This window comes from Phalacrocorax aristotelis, chromosome 1, assembly GCF_949628215.1.
Source record: "Phalacrocorax aristotelis chromosome 1, bGulAri2.1, whole genome shotgun sequence".
NCBI lineage: Eukaryota > Metazoa > Chordata > Aves > Suliformes > Phalacrocoracidae > Phalacrocorax > Phalacrocorax aristotelis.
This window is the reverse complement of record NC_134276.1, coordinates 204,787,499-204,799,826: the sequence shown is the minus strand read 5'-3', so window position 1 is coordinate 204,799,826 and position 12,328 is coordinate 204,787,499. Positions and strand designations below refer to the sequence as shown.

Genomic DNA, 12,328 nt, shown 5'->3' with positions numbered 1-12,328 from the left:
ATTGTCAGGCACATGGGGGACCTTTGGGACAGACACTTGCCCATGCAAGTAGCATATTTTGACTGCGATGAAACTAAAATAAAGCATTGATACTATACAGTAGTTAAAACAACTAAGAATATTAATATACTTAAATTATGTAGTAATAGTTATATATTAAATAGGAAGGGCAGAATATATTATTTTACAGAGAAATTTATTGCTCAAATATCTAAGAATATTAAATGAAAATCTGATAGCTTATTCAGTTTTATTTTTTTCAGTAGATTTTCTAAAAGCTTAATTTCTTTCCAGCAGTTTTCAAGCATTTTTCATAGATTCATCTCCCCCAAAAGATTTTATAAAATGGGATCTGATCAGTCCATGAGAAGCAAACAAAACTTTCAAACATTTTAATCAAAGTTTTGTGTATTTGCCAGATTACATCCTTGAAATATACTACAAATAACCTCTATTGCTCTTTTATCACAGCAACATGGGTGGTGTAAGAAAAATCATTTGGCTGCAAGTTCTTCTTTCTGAACTCAGCTCCACGGAGAACGGAAAGGAGCACTAAAATCGGAAGTCAACTGATCTTCCACTGACTGACAAACCCCAAGCACCCACCACTAGGAACTATTCTTGGACACCATGATGATGCCTGCTAGATATAAAAGACATGAACATCATTTGAAATACAGTATTTATAGCTTTCCTCTGAATTCTGTTTAAGGTAAAGAAAGCATTACTTGGATTTGTACAGTTTAAGAATTCAGTTATTGCTATTTCTCTACTCTGCCCACCAAAGTAAACATGGTGAAACACAACATGGCAAAAGGTAAGAGGGCAATACTTTCATTGCTCATAGAAGATGCGGGACTGGATTTTCAAATCCATCTGAGAACCTACAGAGCAGGCAATGAAAAGGCACCAGGGCAAGTTCCCTGACTCCCTCTGAACCTGCTTGGAGGCAGACAAAGGACCTTGGTTAGTTCACCCTGAGGCCAGGGGAAGTCCAGCTTGCCATCCAAGAGGGAAAACAAAAGCACAAATTACGGCCAAACGTGCTATTCGCATTTGTGCTGAGACAGGGCTGAGCCACGTGGGGAAATAGCAGCCAACACTGCTATTTGCACTTCTAGCAGAGACGGGGAAACAGCTAGTCATTACAGCCCTGGACTGTGTTTGAACCAGGGATGGGAGATGAAAGGCTCTACATTACAAACCCCCAGAGGAATGCACTTTCCATTTATGAAATGGCTGCGCACAAGGGCAGAAAGAATTTCTATCCATTTAAATGCCAGGAAACAGTAGACGCATTTTGCTTTGAAAAACAAAGCAATAGCACAGGAAAGATCTCAGCCATTACTCTCTAGCTCTGTCTAACTGTGCCCCAGTTCTTTTCTCAGACTTGGTCCATTCCTGTCACAATTTTCTGTTTCAGGGTCTCAGATACCTTTCTTCCAAATATAATGAAAAACAGTTTAAATACTTCTATTTGCCATTTTGACTGATTCCAACTGAGAATTAATTTATAGAAACGGGAATGAGGAAAACATCCACCTTTGTCCAATGTCACAAGTATATCTCAGATGATCTTTGTATGAACAGAGTTTATGGAAGACAAAAGTCCTCGCTGCCAGTCTCACCTCCTGAACAAGATGCCACGTGAGGCCATGGTTGGTGGAGTAGTCCAGTTTCACCTGGTTGTCCATATGAGGAGTAAATGCCTGACCGCAGCCCATCACCAAGTTGAACTGTATCATATATGAAGCTCCGATCTGCATAGACTGAGTCTCCACATAGCGCATGCTAGACGCTAACTTTGAATCTCCTGTAAAACTGAGAAATGTAAGGAAAGAATCAGGATCCATCCCCAGAACAACTCAGAAAGGAATGTTATGAATGGTTCTGGGTTAAATACAGTGATGCTTCTTTCTCTGTTCTGCAGATCAGCACATGGGATGAGACCATGCACAGAAGCATCTTTCTCTTGGTACATCTGCAAATTACCAGGAAGGCCTTGAAGTATCTCAGAGTGTGAAACACTGAATTATTCTGTTAGTTCTTACTATATACTCTTTGTATTAAGGATCACGATAGGATCAAGCAAAGGATAACACAGGAAAAAAAACAATAAAAAGAAGGTTCATCCCCCAGGTGTGTCCATTGCCTAAGGTCATGTCACAGTAACAGCTGTAATTTCATTCAAACACTGGACAGTAAAGATACACTGCATTTAGTTTAAAATATTCTTGTTACTTTTCATTCCATTGATTTTTCAAGTGATTCTATATGCAATGCATTCACTGACTTTTGACTGTTTCAGAATTTATATCGCCTATCCTCAGCTTCTTTTCTGCAGGATGTACTGATATAAGAGTTATATTATCCAGTGGACTGGAGAAGATAGTTTAATCAGTGTTAATGTTTGGAACACACCAATCTTCATATATGATACAAGGTACCCAGTTATCACATACATGGTAACACAATATATAGTCTGAAATTACAAGGTTCTTTCAGTTAAAATGCAGGTTTTTCTTCTATGCAATATTCAAAAGGAAAAAAAATCAAATTCAGGAGAGGTATAAGGAGAAAGTAATAACAGCTTAAACTTTGAATCCTGCACACCAGCTTTCAAAGCAGAATGTTTTAAAGTTCACGTAGCATGAAAATTGCCTCCCTCTCCTTAGTTTGAGATGTTTAGTTAGTGTCTTCAGAAGTACTATAGTCCTTTCAGCTTCAACATTTGCTAAGACTGTTCTTAAATGTGAACAATTTAGGATAGGGGTTGCATCTTTTTAAAGAGAATCACTGCAAATCATGCAAAAATAAAAAGCTACATTCAGTACAGTGGTGATGAAGAGAATAATCTAGTTCAAGGTTGCCCTTATGGTCAAGGGAGTTACAGTTTATCATCATAAGAAATCCTAATCTTTCAATACTCTACAATAAAACACATTAGCTTCTACACCTGTAAAATTCAAGGTCATGATGAAGTCACTGGAAGGACTAGGAATACAAGTCAATGCTACTTAGCACGCTTTTAAATTAATTCCCTGACCCACACTGTCTTCTACAGTGTCCTTTCCAGAGAGAGCAGTTAAGCTATAAATTTCAGCATCCTACCTTAAAGCTTTAGAAGAAATTACTGAAAGCTAACATCATATTGCTGTTACTTGGCACAAGTTAAGGTCCAGGCTCCTTTTTACTCTCTGACCTTGCTCTCTGTGACTTCATTTCCTAAGGGATGATCCAACTCATGGCACCATATGAAACTACCTAGTCTATGTCAATCAGCACCATGAACAGACTGTGGATGGACATTCCCTTTGCTGCTGGGGCACTGTCATGGACAACTGGACCAGAAGGCAGCACATTGCTTTGGAAAAATGTATCTCAGCTGTTTGCTCTTTCAGTCACTGCTGTCAGTGTTTTTCTTCTCAATGGGAAGGATAATTTTAAGTTGAGCAGAGGGTATAATGTACACTTGTCAGCAGTCAGTTTGTGGCTTCATGATTAGAACTGAATGCACCTCAGAAGAATTTGTTTGGATAATGTCCAAATTTATTTTTCTCCCAAACTTTATCTTGTACTTTTCAAAATTACAAAACCCAGCGAATTTAAAAGTTAAAGCTGACTTGGTTTAACGTAGTTTTAATTTCTGCAATGTAGCTTGAAATTTCAAGGCTGATGTGGGAAATCAAAGTTTTACTGAAGCCCTCTTGGGAAATCTGTGCCAGTATAACTAGGCTCTTCAGGTATCAGTCAGCCATGTGCAGTATAATCAGCTGAAAGTTATAGGAAGCAATGATTTGGAAATGATTTGGCATTGCACACAGAAACCCAGGCACAACACATCACAGTTACCTAAAGCTCATCTGAACAGAATAAAAGAATTGAAAATAAACAGTCTGATGAAGCATATGCCCAGAAGATGTCTTCCCCAAAGTGATGGAAGAAAAGTGAAGGACTGGTGCTCAGCGTATGTGCAAAGAATTGAATGTTTCATTCTGCCTTTGTCTCCACAAAATTTCCCTCTTTTCAATATTACTGGTGTAAAATCAGAAAGAATCTTAAGCTCAGATCTTTTTTACTGATGGCATTCAGGTCATGATTAAAACACTTTTAGTATTCATTTTCATCTAATAACTTAGCCACTGGATATTGTACACAGTACATTAAACAAGCATTGTTTTAAAGTCAAAACAGCTCTTTAAAATGGATATTAAAGAAATGTGAAAAAGGAAGCTAGTGAGGAGATGAAGATGATCTGTGATGCTCCATAAGAAACTCTTTTAAGGGGAGGAAATCACATTATGGGTTCACAAAATCCTTTATCGTCCACAAATTGCCTCCAGCTGAACAAGGGTAGCATTAAAGGTGGGGGCTCCACCTTCCTTGCTCCTTCTTCACTTTCCAGCTCTCCTGTGTATGTGGTTTAGGGGTATGCTCTTCTCGTGGAATACCAAATATTTTCTTTGTTCTGGGAGTCACGCATCAGGAATATGTTTCCAGATTTTTTAAAAGACAGACTAATGTCCCTGGCATAACAATAATTAACTAAAAAATCTTCAGAAATGAGAATGCAAAGGCTACATTTTTGTATAAATACGTAGCTGTGAGCTGGTTTCTACCGCATATATAATTAGACCTGCAGAGGCGCAGGAACACAATACCCATAGGTGCCCTCAGAACAATCGCTCTCCCTCTAAGCACTGCCAGCTAATTGGTACTTCTGGGAATGATATCACAGCCAAAGTCAGCCAATATGCGCTGCTCCAAACTGCTCTGGGATCCCCAGAGTTACCATGTTTTCAAGGCCGGTACATTCAGGAATACTGAAAAGCCACATGGATGCAGACAATTTTGTGATGTTGCATTGATTGAGAATATTGATGTGATGGCCAAACGCTCATGCCAGCCCCAGCTCCACTTCCATCAAAGGCAGGATGTTTATGTCTTTATACATCACATCATACCTACTTCAGTAAATAATTCCTAAACATATTAATAAATTTTAATTAAGTCAATTACCTGAAAGAAACTTTCTGCATGATACAGAGTAATAATTAAACTAAAAGATAAAACATTTTATAAGCATGGGTAAACTATCAAGCTGATGTAGGGCAACTGTTATATTGCTCCATAAGTATAGTTTGTTATGTGCCAAATTTACAGTCTTCCCCCAGGCTGCTCCAGGAACAGTAGGACACTATTGTCCGTAACATTCAGTTAGATCATAATGTCATAATCTGACTGAAGACAGTTTATTTATATAACGCTCTTTTATTTGTGTCCAGATGAATATTTAAAAGAAAAAAGTTTTAGTGTCCTTATCAATACTTAAATGCATTTCAGCAAGTGGCTGTAAATAGCACTCCGGAAGCATGTGGGTCAAAACCTTGCCTGTGTATGAGCGTTTTGGAGAAGTGATGAATTAAAGTACATCATCAAACACTTCCTTTAAAAAGTGTTCTGCAGTCCTTTCAGTATACTCAATAGACTTGCTGTAATAAAGTTTAAGAACCAATCTGAAACCAAATGTTGATGATTACAATCAAATCAAGTGACTGTTCCTGATATAGACTATTATGAGCCACTCAAAAACCACCTTAACTCAAAACATATGTATGTCAACAAACCTCTCTTTTCTTAATGTAGTCAGATATTGGAAAGAACAACATCCTTCTTCAAAAATAAAAATCTCCTTCATCAGTTTTCCCCAATTTTAAGGATAAATATTTCAGATTCTGAGGCAGAAATGGAGGCCTAATAGACAATTAAAGGCAATTCAGTGAAAATGGGCCTTGGGATGACACCCTGTAAAATGATTTATAGCATAGTTACCATAGTTCTACTAATGAAAAAGCAGTTGTCAGGCTTCTCTCAAGAGGATGGTGTCAGTGCTACTGGAAACTCTGCTCATAGAAAGTCATGAGTTAGAAAATGAGAACCAAATGGACTCACAGCTGGGAAAAGCCAACAATAATTAATTTAACTAGCAGCCATTTGTACAGACTTTGTGTAAGTTTAAAAATTTCCCTTGAGAGAAACAAGGTCAGTGAAGGATAGAGTTCATGTCTTCCAGTGATAATGAAAAATACTTACACATAAATAGCAAGGAAATATTTCAAAGGCTTCAGTTCTTTATTTGATGCATGGAAAGTTCAACATTTGTACTATAACTACAAATCCTGGCCAATATATGGGATGAAGAATTTAGCTTAGTGTTTATTATTTTGATCCTGGTCTGAAGTCATAGGAAAAGAGGAACCTCTGCTATCTTAAATAATCTACCTGCCTCCCCATGATAAACTGGTCCTGCAAGAACAGAGGGAAAAAAATGTCATTAAAGAGCTTTCATTCCAACTCTTTGATGAAGAAGATGCAAACACTCTGAGCCCTAACATGTTGTCTCATTTTAATGAGCAGCGAGTACCTTCCTTGTCCTTATTAAAGTGGTTAATGGTGCTTCTAGTGCCTCATTATCACCACTAGAACACATTTGGTGTTGTTCCTACCGCTAAGCCAACTCCTTTTAGTTTGACAGATGATCAGAAAGTCAAATCAGGTTGCTCAGAGATACTTGTTAATAAAATTCCAGCAGTGTTTCTCTGAGTGCCCATGGGGACGCTAAAATTATTTATATTTTCTTGAGGTTTTCTATAATTACTGTGATTGTACTTTCTCCAAATAAATATATCTATGCCAATTAAAGCCATACTGGGTTTATACGTTGATCAGACTACTGTGAAACTGTTATTTAGTTTTAATCAAAACATAGAGATTAAATTGATCTTCCCTTGTATTAATTCCAAATGTTACACTTATGTACCCCAGAATTTAACTTTTTTGAAGCAGGTTAACATTTTACTAAAAGAGCTTATTTCTACACAGTCCTAACAAAATTTTATTTTTCTTTTTTTTCCACTTATTTTTCTTTTCTTGCCTTTTTTTTTTTTTTTTGCTTTGGGGCCAGTGATGTTTTCTTGCTTTTGTTTCTAAATACACAGCACATTTTAGGCATAATTGCAGTATGTTATAATGCTGATCATGGTGTAAATGACTAAATGGATACAGTCCCAGGCAAAATAACTACAAATGACTAATATTGTTCTACCAACATTCTGCTGCCTTTCCCTTTTGGAGTGTAATCTAATGCTATGTAAACAGAACGGAACATCACTTACAAAATATTCAGTCTCTACTTAACAGATTATTTCATAACCTGTATACCCATATTAACCTGACTGAATTTTAAGTGAAGATTATGAACATTTTCTAAATTGTTTCTATTAGGGTATTCTTTAAATATTTTCTGGGGAAAGAATCTCTGTGCAGTGGGGTGTAAAAACTTACTGCTAATTGCAATTAGATTAGTGACTGTATTTTTGTTCATAATGTGAGGAAGAGACACAGTTATTCTGAATAGCTGCCAGAAAGACTCATTTGCAGAAATCACTTGGCTCGTAGGAGGATGAATAGACAAAGAAAATAAAAGTAGAACAGAAATCAATACATGTTTCTCACCAAAGAGTCCAGTCATGTCCACAGTAGGGCTGAACATTTCCCAGGTAGAATCCCAGAGACTGTGTGACTTCAACTAGGTTGGTGAAGTCCAGACTGATGCTATTGAAAAGCACAGAGGTCATGATAATTTCATCGATCGCCCACACGTCTTCGCCTTGAGAAGAGTGATACGGTTGCCACCATCTGAACTGAATGCCAATCTGTCTTGCGTCTTCAGGCAGCTCCACTGAAATTATCCTGGAAAACAAAACAAAATTATTATTGAAAGTTCCACTGTTTGTATAATTCCACAGGTATGTATTTTATGGTTATCTTTTTCTTACTGATCCTAAAAATCATGGGCTAAATTCAGCCCACAAATACCTTAGCACTTACTGGTATAGCTTGTACCAGTGACAGGGACATGGGAATAGTCAATGTATTTATTGAAAGACAGTTGTGTGCAAAAGGCACCATTATTGTAAACTTTGCTGCTACTGTGGAGCTCTCGGTAAATTTTATAGTTGCTTTTGCTTGCCAGAAGAAACCTGAATGCTCTCCATCTGAAACCCAGCTGTAGGCCAGGGGCTTAGACTGCCAAAGGGATGATCAGCTGACAAAGATTTACAAATTCCAGCTCCACTTTGTCAAACTCAGTGAATTTTATCCTGATCTGGAGCTGCATCTTATCATCTGTGCTTGTTTCTGCACAGCTCTGACATCATGCCCGTGTTGCTCTTGTTCTAGAAGGACCCATCCTTCTAAATTGCCACGTTCAAAGTGGGAAAGATTCATCTTGTCAGACAGAGAGATTATGTGCAGTGTCTTATGGCACACACTTCTGCCATTGCATAGAGATGCAACTGGAGGTGGGTCCCAGGCACCTCTCCTGGTATGCAAGGTCACCTGATTTGTCATGGCAGCTACGTCAACAAAGCTATAATTGGCAAACTGCAAAAAAAATCAAGAGCAATATCTAATTACCAGGAGCAATTATCATTTACAGCAGCAGGGAGCATGCATTAATTGCCACAGCAACACCACTTTCTTGAAAGCTCCATAAATCACCAGGACCATGGTGCCCCACGCAACACACGTGAGCTGTGAAACAGACTGACAACAGGGACATTTGTCTCCATTGGTGTACAACTACTGGCTGGCAGAAGAGTTTTCAGCAAGCTCATTATGTAGCTAATATTTTTCTTTCTCTCTTAGAGGAAATGTGGATAAAATAACAAATCAGGTAAACTGGAAACATCATTTTATACTTTAGCACCAAGGTTTTTTTTCCAGATTTAAGGCTTTCTAAGCTGCCTGCTGTAATGTTTTGTTCTGTGTGTATGAAACAGTCTTCTGCTAGCAGCACTCAGTGCAAAACCACACTCTTAAAAATGACTTGCCAAACTGTCCTTGTAAAGTGTAAATCTATAATACTGCTGTTTAATGTCAATTAATTTTAAATAAGAGTATATTAATCCATTAGCAAGAAAAAGTCAAACAGCTTGGCTAAACAAGGGGGAAGCACTTAAAAAGTCCTGGCTGGCATTTCTAGGAGCCTCTTTCTGCCTATCACAGGCTGGAGAAAGCAGCATCGAGGGACAGCCAGAGGTGATGGCTGCTGTGTCCCTGTGGCAAGGGACCAGCAGTACTATATATGGCAGATACGTTTCTTTTTCTGCTCAAATAAACATGCTTGAATGATCTCATGCTCTTCTAAGAGAAAGACCAAGCTCCATTACTCTCTGGCACGTGAATAAACTGCAAGGACTTTCTTTCTACCAAAGGTTCCCTAATAAGCATCAACTCTACAACTTTTTGGGTCAATTTTTAAAGGCAAAAATGCCACAAAATCACTAGTGATGCTAAAAGGCAGCAGTGGTCTTCCATGGTTCACTAGGGCGAACCTGAGGAAAGCTGGTAGCCTGGCTAGGAGGAGAACTGCATCCAGATTATGCACTTGTGTGAGCTAATGCTCTATTATAATCCTGGGCATATTTATCTGCTGGTGGCTGTCTCTGATGCCTGCACCTTCCCTTTTACTCTTAACTCTCATGAGCTTGGCCATGTGGACACTAATTCTCACTGACAGTAATTTACAGAAAATCCTAAATCATGACATACACCACTGATACATCTATTGGATGTAAAAGTATTTAACACATGTTAGAATAAATTTCTCATCCCAGAGGATTAAGCAAACACAATTTAAAAACATTGGTGTAAACCACTGTATATGGCACCTACGTTAGTATGCAGAACCTGACTACATCTCCAGTTATAACAGCTTCTCCTGTCTGGCTTTGATTTGCTCGAGATAGATGGAGAGGGAGGGAGATTCTTGCTAATGACTTTTCTGCTGCAGAAAAGAAAAGTGTTCCTACTAATATTACCAGCTACCATTAGATTTCTTAAAAACCAGCTGGGAGACCTTTGCTCTGATCTCATTCTTTCAAGCTATGCGCATACCTAATATTGAAAAGCCACCGCTGTTCTGCTCAGAAGAAAAATGCAGCTGTCAAATGTTAGCAGATTAAATGCACCTTTTCAGCAGAACATTAAATGTGTAATTATTTTTTGTATGACTGAAGATTAATTAAATTTCTGGATACAGATTGATTGCCAAACTTTGCAGCAGTCCATCTATGTTACCAAAAACGCTGATATTTTCAGACAACATAATATGAAAAGGTGAAGCTTTCTTCATGTTCTTCATCATAATTATTGCCAGCATTGTCTTCAGGTTTGTATGTCTATCATTTTTCTATCTACCCAGAATGGAGTATACATATCCCATGGCAAAACCTTTCTAACCTGTGTATGTTGTGCTTAGCTCTTTGCCCTGTCAGAACAACAGAAATTAAGTGTTTCATACTTAATCTCAAAAAGCAAAAAAAGATCTCTGGCATCAGTATAATTTACAGCATTTCTATCTTAAACTTCATTAAAATCAGTCACCAGAATGTGTATTTTCCTTTTTGTTATAAAAATTTCATAGTGCTATATATTAAAAACCTTTATGGAAATACAATTCCTACAGTGGTAATCTTGAGTTAGAAACAGGGCCGTATAAAATATATATGTGACTATAATAAAGGACAGGGAAGGAAGTTTTGAAGAAGACTTATGAGTGTTCCAGTTCATAGGATCTTTCCTTTGGAAACATTCAAAGCTTTGGAAATTAAAGCCCACATGCAGTATACTTCTACCAGGTACAGCTATTCCTCTCAGATTTTTGAGTATTTCTTAAAGTTCTGAGGAAATATATGTAATGTTACAAGTTTTTTTTTCCATTAGAATATTCTTAAACATTTTTGTGTATTGTAATTTTGTATTGAGTTATTAACAAGACGAGGAAATCTAATTTTTGTTTTTAAATAAGCTCTGCTCAATATCTATAAATCATGAAAGTTATATGTAGCTAAAGTGACTTGCAGATGTACCTATAGTCCCACCCCTGGGGCTGACTCAGCCATTATCCTGGAGTTGGATGGAGGGGCAGAGAAGAGGATACAGGGCAAAGCCACCCTTGAGCAGAAATGGACCAGCTGGGACGGGACCCGCGATGCTACCGTCAGCTCTGCCTCTCGTGTGCCCCCTCACAGAGTATCTCCTTTGATCAGGATTTATTGGTTCAGCTTCAGCACCCTGGGAAGGTGGATGCTTCCAGGTCTGAGAGGGTTTGCACAGAGGCAGCCCGGATTGTTCTGGGTTGCGATATAGGTGTGCTCATGGAGACCCCTGATTTTGCATGTGCTTTATTAAAATTGGTGGATGGTCTCACAAATGTAACAGTAAGTAATACCTTCTTCTCTAAATATATCAGATACATTCATCTCTAAGCTGACACCAAACACAGGTGCTGCTAGACGAGATGAGCTATTTGTTCAGCTTCTTCAAGATTTGCACGACTCTGAGGCGTGGTCACTGGCAGAACTTCCCAGAGTCCAGCCCACGGGCACACAAAATCGTGTAATCCCCTTCATAGCAGGAGCAGGCGCAACTTCCCTGCTGACCCGGAGAGAACCTCACGGTCAGATTTTGTCTCAGCTGTTCTGCACTGCCTGCAAATGCCTAATCTCAGAGGATGGTGTAGTGAAGGTATCTGTGGCTTCAAAGCTACAAGTAATTTATGTTAATTTATCTTTACAATTGGCTGCTTCCATGGGAAGAGACATGCCCCTATTTCCCACAAGTATATTTTTTCCCGCTTGTCCTGCACTGCCTTGGCTTGTTCTGTCACATCACCTGAGACTCAGATGCCATTAAATCCATGTGTTCATTTTCACAGAGGCAGGCAAAAATGGGAAGTGCCCAGAACAGCTGCAAAATTTTAAGGAAAAGTGGTAACTTTCAGTGTGCAGTAAAAGATCTTCACTCACTCCCATACCACGTGGGCAGATGTACTTACCCTCTGCATTGCAGTGACTAACACTACCAGCATCAACTGCATGCAGACAACATTCCTCCTAATATTTATGCATATACCTTGGCTCGTGGTAGTTGAGATAAGAATAGTGTTCCAGTAGTTTCCAGGTAATCCCGTTGTCGTAGGAGTAGTGCAGCAGCACTCCTTCCCCGGGCTGGTCAGGTGCTTTGCAAGTGCTCAGCACTGACTTGCTGCCCAGGCGTAGTGTGAACTGCAGGAACCTGGATCAGGATTATACAAATATTTATAGGGTACCATATGCATAGTGGTTTGTTGTGTTTTTTTTCCCTAACCAGTTTGTTTTCAGATCTTCTCAATCTAGACAAATTTTGATAAGTATCAGTTAAGGGGGTTTGTACGTGCAATTTGTTTTTACTGTCAAGTAATGCAATGTGGCATATCCAGTTA

The 12,328-nt window shown here is 38.6% G+C and overlaps 1 protein-coding gene across 2 annotated transcripts in view; it reads right to left on the bottom strand.

Moving 5' to 3' along the window:
- The window catches only part of RELN (reelin), a 297,550-nt gene that overhangs the window by 88,906 nt on the left and 196,316 nt on the right, over positions 1-12,328 (bottom strand). For both annotated transcript variants that reach the window (XM_075081418.1, XM_075081419.1), the window contains exons 19-21: positions 11,980-12,141; positions 7,516-7,752; positions 1,629-1,821 (exon numbers count right to left, since the gene is read on the bottom strand). In XM_075081418.1, the coding sequence (XP_074937519.1) occupies positions 1,629-1,821; positions 7,516-7,752; positions 11,980-12,141 (592 nt within the window). The remainder of the gene's footprint in view (positions 1-1,628; positions 1,822-7,515; positions 7,753-11,979; positions 12,142-12,328) is intronic.